At 39.8% G+C, this 16119-nt stretch overlaps 1 protein-coding gene across 1 annotated transcript; it reads left to right on the top strand.

The window, feature by feature from the left end:
* Positions 1–1254: 1254 nt before the first annotated feature.
* Positions 1255–13013, top strand: NPM1 (nucleophosmin 1). The gene is made up of 11 exons (XM_083379624.1): positions 1255–1449; positions 2630–2709; positions 2987–3106; positions 7046–7139; positions 7273–7373; positions 8051–8121; positions 8683–8737; positions 9704–9787; positions 11367–11486; positions 11846–11920; positions 12711–13013. The coding sequence occupies exons 1-11, from the start codon at positions 1392–1394 to the stop codon at positions 12747–12749; spliced, it is 897 nt and encodes a 298-aa protein (XP_083235750.1). The 5' UTR covers positions 1255–1391; the 3' UTR covers positions 12750–13013.
* Positions 13014–16119: the final 3106 nt, after the last annotated feature.

Genomic DNA, 16119 nt, shown 5'->3' on the forward strand with positions numbered 1-16119 from the left:
ACCTACCTCGGAAGGATGGAAGGCTGAGTCAACCTTGAGCCTGGTGGGATGGGAACCTGCACTAATTGCAGGCAGCTGGTGTTACTTGAGGAGGCATTAGCCCGCTGCTCCACCAAGGCTCTCTAATCTGTGGGTTAATCCTACTATGTCCTGCCTTGGGGTTTGGGTGGGGTATGTAGATTTTAGGTGTCTTTTGTCTTCTTAATCTTGTAGCTTCAACCTTACTGAATGGTTTACATCTGCATTTCTACAGAGCTGGTTTCTGCTTGAGGGAGGGAGACTTGGGGCTATTAAGAAAACTGTGCATGATTTTCTGTCTCTTTTAAGATCCTTTGAGGAAATATATTTTCCTGCCCTTTTAATATTTCCTTCTCTGGAAGGGCTGACTCCCCACAACCCCATCTAGGACAACTTGTTTTATAGATTTAAAAGTGTTTCTTACATATTTCTCTGAGGATCCTTCCCACTTTTAAAAATTACGGACTATCCCAAAACAGGTTTTGTTTTTATAGATTATATTTACTCTTTACTGTAAAGTTGAAACGTTTGCTGCCACTACACCTTTTTATTACTGCTTGATGAAATTTTTAACATTGCATTAATTTTCAACCGCCTTTTCAACTAATCTTGATTTTGAGGACCACTGAAAGGGTCTTGGGGGAGGGGTTCCTAAGACCACACTTTAAAAAGCACTGACCCTAGACCAGGGGTAGGCAACCTCGGCTCTTTTATGACTCGTGGACTTCAACTCCCAGAATTCCTGAGTCAGCTATGCTGACTCAGGAATTCTGGGAGTTGAAGTCCACGAGTCATAAAAGAGCCGAAGTTGCCTACCCCTGCCCCTAGACTCTTCTGAAATAATACTTGGCACGTAGAAAGCGAGACCGGAAACGCAAATAACGTTTGAGATTAACGTATTTATGACCCAAAGCCCAGAGAGACAAAACAAGAAAACCCAATTTTCTGTATATACGGAGATGAAGCCGGCGAACGCAAGCCTTTTCTATGCTAGTCTCAAGGCGCAAGGAGAGCAACGACAGGCGCTCTAGAAGCCTCCCGGATTCCAAACCACCGCGGGGTTCATCTTCCAAGAGCGCCTGCGCACCCCGGAGTACCCAAGCCCCCCCCACCTCCTTTTTCCAACCGCGTGAGCCACTCCGATCACGTGGTGAGGCGGCCTGCCCGGGGGGGGGGGGTAAAGAATCGCGGCTCCTGAGTCGCCCGAACGGTAATCGACTGCTCTCGCGAGATTTGCGACTTCATATAGTTGGGAGGGGGGCCCCCGAGCGGCGCTTTATTTCCCAGAGGTCGCTGGTGCGCTCGCGGCTTCGGAGTTCTCGTCCTCGAGTCTTTTTCCCTCCCTCTTCGGCAGCCGAGGCCGCGCCAGCAGCATGGAGGACAGCGATATGGATAACATGGGCTCCCTGCGCCCGCAGACCTTCCTTTTCGGTAAATAGGTTGGCCCGTCTCCCTTCTGCGCCCTCTTCCGCTGCAAGGGCCGGTCGGGGCGGGAAGGCTGCTTCGCCGGGCCTTCGCACGTGGCCGGGCTTTGGTGGGCGGAGGCGGCCGCTTTGGCCGGGAGAAAAACGGTCGTGCGGGCGGCGGAGAAAGGCTGCATTTTGGCGGGCCGCCGCTTTGGCTGGACCCCTTCCCCCGCCTGAAGTGCCGCCGCCGCCGCCGCTGCTTTCCTCGCCACGTGGTCGACCTAGGGCAGGCAACCTCGGCTCTTTTATGACTCATGGACTTCAACTCCCAGAATTCCTGAGCCAGCTTGGCTGGCTCAGGAATTCTGGGAGTTGAAGTCCATGAGTCATAAAAGAGCCGAGGTTGCCTACCCCTTGACCTAGGGCCTCTTTCCTCTCCGCGATTTTTTTTTTTTATCGCAGCGCCTTTCCATTTTTATTTTTTAAACGCTGCAATTGTGTGGGGGTTTTTTTTTTGTGTGTGTGTGTGTGTGTGTGTGTTAATGCGACACGCCGCGCCGTTGGCTTGCTGGCTTGAATTCGTTTGAAGGCCCAGCTTCGGTGCGACTCCGTGCACGGGTTTATAAAACCGGAGAGCGGAGGAGCAAATAGGAGAGAAGTGGCTCGCATCAATCAGTCCGTGCCTCTTGATAAAACGGTCGCTCGAAATCGGGCACCGCTGAAACGAAACGCTTTCACCCTACTGGAAAGGAGAAAAAAAAAAAAAGAAATTTGGCCCAAGGAGAGCGATTGACTGGGGGAATTGCGAGAAACGGCCTGGCCGGTGCCTGTATTGTACTGGGAACAGGGCAGGGGGAGAAAGATGGGTGGCCACGTGCTTTCCTGCGTAGGGCGTGAGATGCATCTTGCAAACGGTAGATGGCAACGTCGTTTTTATGGCCCTACAGGCCGAATCAGAAATGGCTGCTACCTGAACATTCTGAAAGGGTGGTTGTACTAAATAACTCGGCCTTGTGCACGATTAATTCCCCCATTTCTGGCCTTTGTGTCCGTGGTCCTAGGCCCGGGGAAACGTTTCTGTAAAACACTTTTGCGTAGGTAGATGTAATTGTATAATTTTTATTATTATTATTATTATTTGGGTCTGAAATGGAATTGCATTTCCTTTTTAATAATTACATGGTCGCAACGTGTTTCTTCTGCAGGCTGTGAACTGAAGGGAGATAAGCCATACCACTTCAAGGTGAACGATGAAGAAAACGAACATCAGCTTTCTCTAAGAACAGTAGGTGTAGTTTTTTCCCTTCCTAAAGAGTAATTTGACACAGGCTATAAACTGCTATTTGGACATACTTTGTGGTTCCTTGAAATGCTCTTAATCATGCAAAGTATCTTCAGATGTGGATAATCAGCAGTTAGTTGCTGAATATGCAAGCTAGTTATGGTAGCATGTGCCCAGTTGATATATTTAATTCTGGATAAATAATGAAGCTACATTTTCCCCCCACTTGTGATTACTGTAGGAGGAATTAACATCTCAAACACTGTATTTTGTAATGCAGGTTAGTTTAGGAGTTGGTGCTAAAGATGACTTGCACGTTGTTGAAGCAGAAGCATTGGACTATGAAGGCAACCAGATAAAAGTGACACTGGCATCCTTAAAGATGTCGGTTCAGCCTACGGTAAGAGCATTTCTTGTTTAGTAAAATGAATTAACAAGTATTACAAACATTGCCATTTTTGGTACAGGTTCCACTCTTACTGCTATGAGAATTTTAAACTGCTTTAAGTACATTGCTTTCTCTGCTTGAAGCCATTATGGGAACTTTGGATATCAAAATATGAGTATCAGTGTATGTACTTAATTGTTTTTTTAATAGTTGTACAAATATTTACATAATTCATTTTGATAAATATGTTTCAGTTATTTCAGTCTGTTCATAGACTAGCTAGTAAAATGCAGAAACCATTAAAATATCTGATTTTTTAAAAAAAGCATTTGTGGATCCTAGAAGAAAATTCCTAATCTTATGTTTAAACCCCCCCCCCCATCTGATTGTTACTGCAATCACTTTTTTTCCCCACTGAGATCATATAGTCACAGCTTCAATAGAGGAAGGAAGTAGGATATTTACCTTCCTCCTTTGGTTATGTCAACTGATTTGCTCTCCCCTTAGCGTTCTCAACTGGATTCACTGTATAAAAACCACCCTTGCCGGTTATCTTAGTTTGGAGGATTATGTGTGCCTGCTATTCCACAAACAAGAGGACAAATAAGATTTGGGGATGGAAGGAAACTTCTCATGTTAGTACATAGTAGGATGTCTTGAAATGCACCCCAAAAGTTATAAAAGTAATTACAGGCCTGCATCTGTTTAACTTTCCCCAGAGTCAAAGTCTGTGCTCAAAAGATGTGGATTTTTTTTTAAGAAGTAGAAAGCACTTATTGTACCAGGAGCACTACGTTCATCATTTTATTTTTTTAAATATTTTATTTCTGAAAATGAATATGCCTTTTAGATTCCTATAAATTGGTAACTGCTGAGAATTGATGCTGTTAATTCAATTTTCCTTTTAAAAAACTAACTGCCCTTTTAATAGGAGAAGGGTCTCACTTAATAGACAAATCACTTTCAACACATGTTAAAAAGAATTTTTCACCTGCTTTGACTTGACATTTCACATGTGATTACAATGCTTATTGTTGCAACCTTTGGTAACAAGATGGGGTATTTATTAAAGGAGAATATGAACACAACCCTTACTGGGACTCCTTCCCCTAATTTTTACTATGCTTACTATTTCCATTCTCTGCATGAGAAACTAAAGAGGTCTCTTCCATGATCCCAATTCTTCACTAAGGCTTTGTTTTAATGACTCTCAAAGTGATTGATTGTGAGGCAGGAATTTTCCACATGCGAATTGTTACTCATTTGTTTATTTCTTCAGCTGCACCTCACATTTCTCTAGAATCTCTTTCACCTGATCCTCCTTGGAATGCAAATGTGATATGCTTGCCATTGGAGAATATCTTCTAAAGCATTGTATGCCTTTGTCTTAATGAGCTGATTCTAGCCTTTTTTTAGAAAGATCTTTTATTAAATTTTGTCAGGCTGGTCAACTACCAAGCTTAGCCATAATTCATAGACTACAACTTGAATCGCTTTGAAGTTGAAATTGTGAAAACCAGGAACAACTTGATTAGAAAAATTGTAGGAACAAGCTGGGGAGCACAAGCAAAACATTGTGTATAGTGGCACAATCATTAGAATATTACATACCTGTGTAGGGAAGCAGTCATATCAATAAAATTGATCTTCACCTTAATGACACAGTGAGAATATCCCAAACCCTGAAATGCACATGGCTCTCATGGCTCCATGTTCTTTCTAACATTGCCCCTCCTGATCTCAGGTGACAACAGACCGTCAAGAGTGGAATACCGATACATAAAATATTAGATTCTCTACCTCTCACCAGTAAAGTCTAAGAAACCAGTTTGTCATGACACACAGCAGTCTTACCATCTACATAAAGAATGGACATTAAAATGGGTGACTTTTAAGAACCATAACCTAACAGGCCACACTGACCCAATAAAACCACTCCCAGGAACGCAGTTGCCCTAAAAATATGGAGTCACCTGAATAGAATCGGAATGGGCCATGCCAGAACTAAGGCAGAGCTCTTTCATTGGAGAATGGCTGAGAGCCAGCAATGTAGTAATACGTATAGTTCAAGAAATCTCAGGAAACTTCAACGCATCTAGGATGATCTCATCTCAATCACAGTAGAAGCGGTTAGACGGTTGTCATTATGACTATGATATATTGTGATTTTATTGTGGCTATATCTACATATTTGCTGGTTTGTTATTTAACATATAGGTACATCACTATTGCATAACCTCTGAGGATGCCATACACTGAATAAATAGTCTACAACTGTGTCACAGTTAGTAATTCAGAAATAATTTCAGTTCTTTCTAGTTTATATTGGAAATGCTACTTTGTTACAATCAAATCTTCGTTGCTAAAGATATTGGGTTCCAATATTTTGCGGAATGGGTAGCTTGATGTTAGGCAAGGAATAGGAAGACATAGGTTTTAATTCATCTTTGGTAAGTCCTGTAAGAAAGAAAGAAATTCAAATGCTGTTTTTAAGCAGGCATAACTAGCTATAGAAGCAACAGCTTTAAAACTATTTTCTTCAGCAGAGCTCATGAACAAAGTCAGATTCTTCTCATCTCAATATTGATGAGTATCTTTTTTATCTAATGAACAAGTACATACCAGAGTTACATATCTGGCAAGCTCTGCCACCAGTGCTCAGCAAGTGAAGGCAGCGTACAATTGATATTAAGCATAGAGTTTGAATGCTCAAGATGTAAGCACTGTATCAAAGCTCAAAGCAACATGCTTTGCAGTTCACAAAATATGATTGGGAAGACTTACGTAAATGTACAGAGAACTGGGCAGAAATATACTGCTCAAAAAAATAAAGGGAACACAAGATAAGACATCCTACTATTAAATACAGTACATTGTGTTGTTTAAGTGTTCCCTTTATTTTTTGAGCAGTATATATGTTTGCGTTTAAGGTACTAAAAGTCTAGCAAAATTAGGTCCTTCATGTCATGAATTGGAAGTGATTGATAATTGGTTCACTACATCCCCTTGAATTCTAGTTGTTATTGAAAGGCAAACAATTATGGGCACTATTCATAAGTTTTGATTGAGTTGTGACATTTGAATAGTTCAGCAGCATGACTATACGCTTAAATGACTGCTGTTCTGCGTTTTCCTGTTCTGTCAATACTGGATGAAAGAGCCAGGTTTGGAAAAAGCTTGAAACTGGGGGGGGGGGAAACCCTCCATTTTTAGAACCCTGTAATTTGACTCGAAAGGATCTTTTATGGCAAACTTGTTTTACTCCAGTTTGATAAAAACTTTTATTTTCTATGTACTTGGTTTGAATAGTGCAGTACAAATATTTTTTGAGTACATTTTTGTGTTTAAAATGAAACTGTTAGGTAATACATGCAGGCTAAGGAACAAAAGCTTGGGGACCAGGGATCATATTCTAAAGTAAGGATGCTGATACCGAGAATATCATTCTCTGATTTCAACCTTCTGATAATTAGATAGGAGAGCCACTAGAGCACCCATCCCTGCTGGGCCCTATAGGGTGGGAAGATGCAACCTGGAGAAAACAGTATCATAGGAACAAATCTGTGGAGTAAGTAATCCCCAGCATCTTGAATTTTACCCAGAACCCTAGTGGTAGCCCATGAGACACATAGGCTATTCTCTGAACTAGCTAGGGTGCCAAGTAGGCAGCTGCATTTTGGGTCTCAGCACCCTCAAGGGCACCTATACGGAGTTAGTGTGTTTTGCATTTCTTTCTCTTTCTTGGGAAAAATATCCCTTTTTGTCTTTCCCTAGTTAGTTAGCTAGCTTAACTTTGAGCAAAGGATCCTTTTTTGGATTGCAGTCCTTAGCTTTATTTGAAAATAATAGCAACCTCTTTCAGCCTGGTTTGGTTTGAGTTCTAGTTAATGATGTCTGCCTGTCATGGGTTTTTTTTTCCATTTCAGCAGAACTTTCTATTTTTCTTTTAAGGTTTCATTAGGTGGCTTTGAAATTACACCTCCAGTAACTCTGAGATTGAAAAGTGGTTCGGGGCCTGTTTATGTCAGTGGACAACACCTTGTAGGTAAAGAACATTTATAATATTGTGTTTTAATTTGGGTTGTTATTTCCATTCAGGTTGCTAAAGTAAATTTAGTTACACTTTTGTCTTTGTAGTTGGAAAATGTTGTCTGATTTACTCTTGTCTTCTGTTATAGCTTTAGAGGAAGAACCAGAATCTGAAGATGAAGAGGATAAACTACTACAGCAAAATATGGCAAAAAGACCTGCAGGTGTGACATTAGCTAAAGTTCCCTTGGTAAGCATCTAATGGAAGGTGGTTTATTTTTTTGTTTGTTTTTTTTTTGATCTGCAGGACATTAGGAATACAGGTAGTCCTTGATTATAACTATAAATGAGCCCAAAATTTCTGTTAAGTGAGATATTTTGTTAAGTGTATTTTATCCCATTTTATGACCTCTCTTGCCTCAGTTGTTAAAGTGAATCACTGCAGTTGTTAATAACATGGTTAAGTGAATCTGGTTTCCTAATTGACATTGCTTGTCAGAGTTATAAAAGGCAATCACATGACCCTTGGACACTGCAACCATCATAAACAGGAGTCGGTTGTCAAGCATCTGAATGTAAGTCAGATGACCATGGGGATGCTGCAGTGGTCTTAAGTATGAAAAAGGTCCTAAGTTTTCAGTGCCATTATAACTTCAAATGATCAGTGAATAAACTTGTAAGTTGAGGACTACCTGTATGCCTGTGCTGTAAATTTACCCACAAATGTAGTTCGTAGAAGAAAATACTTTTTGTGAATCAATCTTATGAATACAACTGCTTCTAGTAGTGTGAAATGTGAAAGAAACAGATTGACCATTTTTGTAATTTGATTGACATCCTGAATAGTTTTAAATTTATTTTTATTCATAAAAATAGTATTGAAGATGGTATGTGTGTTCCCCTAACATTACATTTGTTCTTTCAAAGAAAAAAGCAAGGATGGCAGACAAGGATGATGATGATGAAGATGATGATGACGATGACGATGAAGAAGAAGAGTATGTTACATTTCAGTAATCTGTTGTGTTTAAATAAATAGCCTGGGCAGGAAATACAACCGAAAGATGTTTCTCTATAGAGTTCTTAAATATGTTTGGGGTATATATTTTAGAGACTATATCATTTTTTAAAATAGCGCCTCTATTACATATCTGAATTTTATCTTCGGTTAAATAATGGTTGGAAGTATGACTTTATTAGAGAACCTAACTTTTAATGCACTTAATATTAAGGAAATTGTCACACAACTAGGCCTTTTGTGAAAATCCCATTAGACTAGGATACTACATTCTTTCATTCCTATTAATTTGTTTTTCTTTGGCTTGTTCCAGTAGGACCATCTGTTGGGATAGGGGTCAAAGAAGTCAAGATGGCGGGCAAAGCCATGAGATCAAAGTTGCTACTCTTAATGTGTGTTACATACACACAAAGAAGGACAGCTGTATCTTAGCTCCCTCACTTAACCCCCTGCTTGCTTTAATGTAAAATTGGATATGGAATTATCAAATTTATTAGATAATAGGCTTTAGGAATTTACATGAACTGAATTTTGATTGTAGTGATGATGAAGACGAGGACGAAGATGATGAGGAAGATAAGACTCCACAGAAAAAAGTAAGTTATTTTTACTCAAAAGTGCTTCATTCTGAGATGAAAGTAGACTTAAGGTATACATAACAGATTGAGTTTAAAGGATTCAAAGGAGATGAATATTTCCTGTGCTGAATATTTTTATTTCTGATTTTGGGTGGATAGCTTGCATCATTGCAGTCTCAACATTTTATGCACTTTGTTGCTTCTAACTCCGAAATTGGGATTCTGTAGTTCATATGCAAAGCATTATTTTTCTGTCATCTCCCTGCTATTCTCTGTACCAGTGGACCCAGTTAAGAGTAGCTTTTTTGTCTCCACTTCCCAGAAAATACAATTGCTTTTTCTGTTTCATGCCTTCCCATGTTGCATTGCTTATTGAATGGGTAAGGTACTACTCTGAACAGATTCCAGCAAACTTATGAAAGTCAATATTGATACCATTCAGCTAGCACAGTGGACTATTTCTTTTATCTTTGCCCCATATGCTTGACTTTCTGTGAAGGAAAACTAACTGCACTTGGTTGCATTTAAGAGGTTAAAAAATGTGGACTGTAAGAACAATTTGTGAATCGTAAGAGGAAAGTGTTTCTCTCGACAGGTCTTAAAAGGTTTTCTTTTAAGGATCAGATAGAAATACCTTCCTATTTCTATTACAAGTTGAAAAGTGAAAAAGGATGGCAACTGAGCTGTTTCAAATTGCTTTCGTTTAAAGAAGTGCCTGGAATAAATTCCAAAAGATGCTTTCGAGTTAAGAAATGTAAAGTAAATTTTCTTGCATTTGGTTCAATTAATAGTTCATTGCAGAGTGAAATAATTATAAATGTTTCTGGAGGCAGCATGACTTGGTGGAGCTGTGAACAGTAAACATGGACAATAGCATAGGCTGTTGTATGTTGTAGTGCAAAATGCATGGTAAATAATTAGTTGGTTTAGTCTCTTTCTTGAGTGTCTATATTAAAATGAGGCTGCTAACATTTATTCTTTTAGCCCGTGAAGAAAACACCAAAATCAAAACAGAATGGAAAAGATTCTAAATTGGCAACACCAAAGTTGACAACATCCAAATTGAAAGTGAGTATATAGATTAATTTTCATCATTGGCTATTATAAATTAGGAAAATGGGAAGTTGTGCTAATCTAGGTTTCTAGTATCTGATTGAATTATAATACTAGTATATGATAGGAGTTAAAATAAGAATCTACATGTATCGATGAATTGCCAAGTGGATAGTTACACAGCTTTTTCATGCAAACCTTTGAGGGATTAATCTATAGTGCAGAGACTTTTAAGTCACACCCTAAACCAGGGGTCCCGAACCTCTGGACCGGTACCGGGCTGCAGCCTGTTGGGAACCGGGCCACACAAGCAGTGGGTGAGCGAGCAGAGTTTTATCTGGCATGTGTGGGAACTAGGTTGCAGATGAAACCATTCACCATCTCCTGGCCCAGTCCATGGAAAAATTGTCTTCCATAAAACCGGTCCATGGGGCCAGAAAGGTTGGGGACCGCTGCCTTAAATGTTCATTCTGAGGCAGAAAAGATATCCCCTTCAGAACAAATCTTATTAGTTGTAAACTACTTAGTATTTGATAAATGCCTCTCATCCCTCCACAGAGAAAACATCTTAAACCCCCCCCCCAGAATGCTCAATAGATTCTCTCCCTGTCAGTTGTCCCAAAGTAAAAGCTAATAGTTGGAAGAATAACTTAATAACTGCCCTGTTTTAACAACTGTTCAAAACTTAGCAGTGGTGCAGAAAAGGAGATTATGACTTGATACTCATAGCATCCCTGAAGTCACATGATCACCATTTGCATACTTTATAGCTGGTTTCCAACAAGCAGAGTCAGTGGAGAAGCTAGCAATAAAATCACACATAGCCATGTGATGTCTTGCTTAGTGACTGGGTGCTTTGCTTAGTGATGGTTTAGTGTGGTTAAATGACAATGGAAGTGATGCAAATCTGGCATGGCCACGTGTTTTGCTTAAATCACCATGTTGCTTACCATTTGCCAATCCCAATTGTGATAATGAACTGGCTGAAACAGCACAGAAGTTCGAATAAATGAAAGTAGAATGAGGTGCAAGGCAAAGGCTTCTGAGTGTCTTGTATCCTTGTACAATCATCTGCAGTCTTGGCTCCCAAAGAATGAACACACAATCCATCATCCTTGCAGAAGTCAACGGTAGAAGCAATGTATTCTATACTGTGGATAAAACAATCAGTGAAAAAGTGACAATGACAAATGCTAAATAGTATTGGATATTATTTGTGATGAGATTTTTACATCCATCTACTAAAGCCAAGTTAAAAATTTTAAAGACGTATTTACAGACATAAAAGAAACATTTACTGGAAAGTTAGAAGGATGTACTTGAAATGTCTTTTTTAAAAATACATTCCGTTATGTAAAACTACTGAAGTGTGAAGTTAAGCATTGCTCGCTGATATTTGACCAGATAGCATAGTGGATCAAGATTTTTTTTCCTTCCTATCTTTCATACACCTGAGGATACACATGAGGATACCATGATAGAACCTGGGCTTCAATCCTAATCTCATCAATAGAATATAGTTATCTATGGTTGATCATCAGTTTTCTTGTTCTATTATTGTTGAGGGATTTTAATCCTAGTTGGTATGTTTCAGATACAAGAATCCCCAAAAGAAAAGGCACCAGTGACTCCCAAATCACCACGGCCTGTAAAATCACCGAAACAATTCTCTATAGAGGAGATAAAAGCAAAAATGCAGGCAACTATGGAAAAGGTAATTTTATCACACTGAATAGCTCAAGTGGTGAACATACAAATCTTATGCTTTTAATTTTTGTATTTTACAGCTTTTCCTTTGTGTATTCTTCAAGGCACGTAGCATTAACTGTTGTTTGGTGGAAGAATTAGATTTTGCCTCCTGCCAATTGTAATTTTTACTCGCAGTCTCCATTTAATGTATTTTACCATGTGAATTGCAATGCTGTGTGTCTTTGTTGACAATTCCAAGATTTCTCTAGGGCATTTCATGTGAATCAGTTCTATCTTCTTAAATTAACTTATTTGTAGCGTGAACTATAGATTTTGTGTAGTTCATTGTTTTAATGTTGTATTTGTCTTTATTTCTTTCAATAGGGAAGTAATCTTCCTAAGTTAGAAGCCAAGTTTGCAAATTATATTAAGAGTTGTTACAAGGCAGAAGACCCGAAGGTAATGGAATTATGTCTTGATAAAATCACTTAAATTAACAGAATTGTGTTATTTCTTCTAGTCATTACAAGAAAAAAAAAACAGAACTGGGTGTTTTTCTGATGGCGATTATGGAGAATGTTTACATTTTTTCTGTGTTTGGGGGGTGGTCATTGAGCCCTTTCACAAACAATAAGGTGCCTCAATGCCATTTTTGACCAAATAAAATGCTTTTGCACTGAGCATTGCCTGATGTATTTGCCTGCTCTTCAGTGCCTATGTCTAGATCAAAACTATTTTGTAGCTTTAAGCTTTCCCCCCCCCCCTCCAACGTCAAACAGCATTTGAGAAAACATAGTAGATAGTGGTGATATTAGTGTCAGGAACAAATTGGTTGGGTTAGAGCTGCAAATCTTACAATTTTGTGATCCAAATTTCTGAAAGGATGTTTTCCTTTCCCCCAGCAATTCAGTCCTGTTAAGAGAATTTGTGATGAAGAATAAAATTGTGGTTGCTTTAAAAGGGCCTTTACTATGCTTTGTAAAATGTAAATGGGAAAATACACTGAATAATTTTAATCATTGTGACCTGAGTGGGGCATTTAGTAAATGTTTTTAAAAATTGGTACACCTGAAATTCCCGCACGTGCATCTTGTTTTAAACCTGGAACTGTTACGTTCCGTGCCCATAAATATTTTAGAAGGCATTATATCCATTAAATAGTTGGTTTATTCACAAGTTTTATGATGTTGTAAGGTTACAAAGACAGCATATGACTTAGGTAAAGCTAACTTCCTTGTTGTATTTCTAGGTGATTCAAGAGCTCTGGCAGTGGAGGCAGTCTTTGTAAGCAAGAAGTCAAATGGTTCCTTTTTAAACGGTGGTCCTGTGTGTTTAACCATTAATACCTGACTGAAGCTTTCTCTCCAGAGTCTGATTAATATCGTCCATATTATTTTGGCAAGAATGTATATGCCTGTTCAGTTTTTTAATACCAAGATTCCATCCTTTTCATTTAAAATATGTATGGAACATTTTGATAATGCATAGTAGTGCTGATCAGGGAAGGGGAAGACTAAATGTAAATGTGAAAATAAAAAATTTAGTATTTTAAGTCTTTTTGCTGCTTTGTTATGGGAAGAGAACAATCCTGTGTGAATTGCCCCACAATCACACAAACTGGATCACTTATACATTTGCCCAAGGACCCATGTGTGTGTGCTGTGCAGCTTCTTGCAGATGCTCACTTTTCCAGCAACCCATTCAGATATAATGCTTTTCAGAATGTATAATTCCCACTTTTTTTAAAAAAAATGGCAGTGCACACAATGCATATTAAGTCAGATTGTGTTCCTACTCAACTGATCTGAGCTGTTTTTTTTATCTTTGGATGTCACTTGGCATGCATTTTTCCCTTTCGTTTGCCCTGCAGTCAGTTCTGTCTGGCCTCACGTTAGGGATGTGCATAAAGCAGAATATTTTATTTTACACATTTTTGAACTATCCATCTCCCTCAGAGGGAGTCTTGGTGCAAACGTGCTTTGTTCAGTGCATAAAATGAATGGTCCTCAGACAGTGGTTTGGAACATTCTAGGCAAATAATTATCTTTGAAAGATGAAATCTGGATCATTTTTAAGTTTTTCCTGGTTTGGTCTGAGGCAAATCCAGAAGAGCCTTTAGGGCCAAAAAGATCGAGATCCAAGGGCACCTTGCTCTTTTTTTTCTTCCCCCATCATAACTCTACTGGCTTTGGTTGCTGATCTTTCTGTGCTCGCCTGATAGGACCCTCAGCTGTGCCCACCCAGCAAGCTCCTAATGTAGCCTCGGCCCACCCAGTGCCAACTTTCTCTTGCTACTTCATCATCCTTAGAAATTCTGGGTGACGGAGCTACTCAGTCTGAAACCAGCTTGCCTTATAAGATGGTAGTTGGGGGGAAGTGATGGGGACTAGGAACTTGCAGTGCACCAAACCATCTTGTACGCCAGGATAAAAAGGGAGTGCTGCAGCTTGTGTTTCAGGCCCATGTGTAGGCAATGAACACGTGCTTTAAGGTTTGTAACCACCTCATAATACCGAAGAGCGTGTTAAATGTTTTGCATAGCTCTACTTCATAAGTTTGTGTCACAGCTGTTTCGTTGGCTTATGAGAAAAATGCTTAAAAAGAAGCCAAACCAGATTGATGCAACAAAAAGCTTTTATTTTCTTTGTTCAACATTATACAAACCACAGTGATCACTGTGCCTCTTGCTAAAGAACTGCAAAAGAGTCTGGACCAAATCAAGGCCAAAACATCATTATGTCGGATTTACTAGATAATAGAAAGCAAAAGGGATATCAATATAACCCCTGCCCTGGAATGTTTTTGATAAAACTATTGGAATGATACTCTACTTTTTATACTGGTGGGATTCTATCCTTTTAGGTAATGCACTTGCTCTGAGGGAAGCTGGTTTCTGTTCTCTCCATTCTGAGGTTGGGTATTTTCTCACAGACATTTCATTACCAAGCTAGGTAACATAATATACTGTTGCTTGTGTTACCTAGTTTGGTAATGAAATGTCTGAGAACATCAAGTGCAAAGAGCACCAAAGATCCCACGTTCACAGTATAAGTCAGGGGTAGGCAACCTTGGCTGTTTTATGACTCGTGGACTTTGACTTCCAGAATTCCTGAGCCAGTCATGCTGAGGGGAAAGGGAGAGGTTTCCAAGATGAGCCATGCTGGCTCAGGAATTCTGGGAGTCGAAGTCCACGAGTCATAAAAGAGCCAAGGTTGCCTACCCCTGGTATAGGTCAACAGCCACACTCAAATCACATTCAACTGAACACTGAGGCACCACTAGTTCTTTAGATGCATGGAGACCCGGTAAATTTAAAATAACAGCAAAATTTTGCTGGTTATAATTTATATTTGCTCTTTCTCACATGCACATACTCATCCACACCTACCTCAAATTGGCTAGTAGGTACTATTATTTATTTAGCGTATGCTAGGGAAATCTACATATGCTAGACACAATATAGTCCTGGCAGCCTAGAATTCTAGTTCTTTCTGTTACTTGCCTGTCCTTAGTGCACCACGAGGTGAACCAGCTTTACACCAGCTGACTAGTGGTGCTTAGGTTGCTGGCTCTTCTGGGATCCTGGCCTCGCCTCACCCTGCCTCATGTCACAATGCCTTGGGTCTAGTCCAGAATCAGCTACTCTGCACACACAAACACAGCTAGGCTTTTCCCACTAAAGTGGTACCCATTTATCTACTTGCAACATTGCATGTTTTCGAACTGCTACATGCGCAGGATGAGTGACAGGTGCTCATTCCATCTCAGAGCCAGGCTCAAACTGCCAGAGTACAAACCATTTCTGGCCGGCAGTTCCAGTGTCATTAAGCTTCTATGCCACCACATCCCCAGCTAGTAGGTACTAGGCAGAGGGACGGAAGCCACCAAGTCTGGATCTAAAGACTCAAAAAGTGGGTGGGCTTTAGGGCCACTCTTATTCCCCAAAGTGCTTCCTTTATTGATCCTCAAGTCTGGCAGCTACTCTTGCTTTATTGATTTTCAAGTCTGGTAGCTGTTGATGGGAATTGGGGAGGGATTTTCCATGTCTTAGGCCCAACTTTTGTCTGGTTTAGGAGACATTTTTTCTTTGTTTTCTTAATGACTTAGTTCCTTCTTATTTATCTCCCTTATCTTTCTCCAAAAAGGGTCTTTTAGACAAGATTCTTGGTTTTTGTCCACCCTGTTTATGTGCCTGCTTCATTTTAGGTATGGCAGCTTCAGGCTAGTCTCATGTCCACTACAGCTCGAGACTATGCTGTCTCTTATAGGCTTTCCTAGGCAGCATCTCTGTCTGGTCTTCCAAAGTGATTCCCACATACCATTACATGGTTGAAGAATTAAATAGCAATGGAGAAAGTAACCCTTGTGGGTGCGGTATTGGTCCAAAAATTAAATGTTGGAAGTGAGTGCAGCTCAGGACATGGTTGGATGTAGGCTTGAAATGTCTTGCGGGGGGGGGGGAGATAAAAGTAAGGTTGAATGAAAAATGAAAAAAAATGTGCCTTGGTAGGCAAGAAGCACCTTTATCTGTTTTGGGAACTTGACAAATCCAACATGACTTCCATTTTAAAAAGAATGAAGTCTCCACCTCCTGTGGCAGGCAAAAGAAACACAAGATTCCAATGGGTCTGTTGAACTCAAAAAGGCTCCTCTTGATC

The sequence above is a fragment of the Vipera ursinii genome (genome assembly GCF_947247035.1).
Source record: "Vipera ursinii genome assembly, chromosome: 1".
In the NCBI taxonomy this organism is placed as follows: Eukaryota; Metazoa; Chordata; class Lepidosauria; order Squamata; family Viperidae; genus Vipera; species Vipera ursinii.

Bases quoted from the DNA above. Each gene is read 5' to 3' on its own strand.
- NPM1 (XM_083379624.1), top strand. From the start codon at position 1,392: ATGGAGGACAGCGATATGGATAACATGGGCTCCCTGCGCCCGCAGACC. The intron at 3,107-7,045 runs GTAAGAGCATTT...TTTTCTTTTAAG, and splicing joins AGATGTCGGTTCAGCCTACG to GTTTCATTAGGTGGCTTTGA. The intron at 7,140-7,272 runs GTAAAGAACATT...CTTCTGTTATAG, and splicing joins CAGTGGACAACACCTTGTAG to CTTTAGAGGAAGAACCAGAA.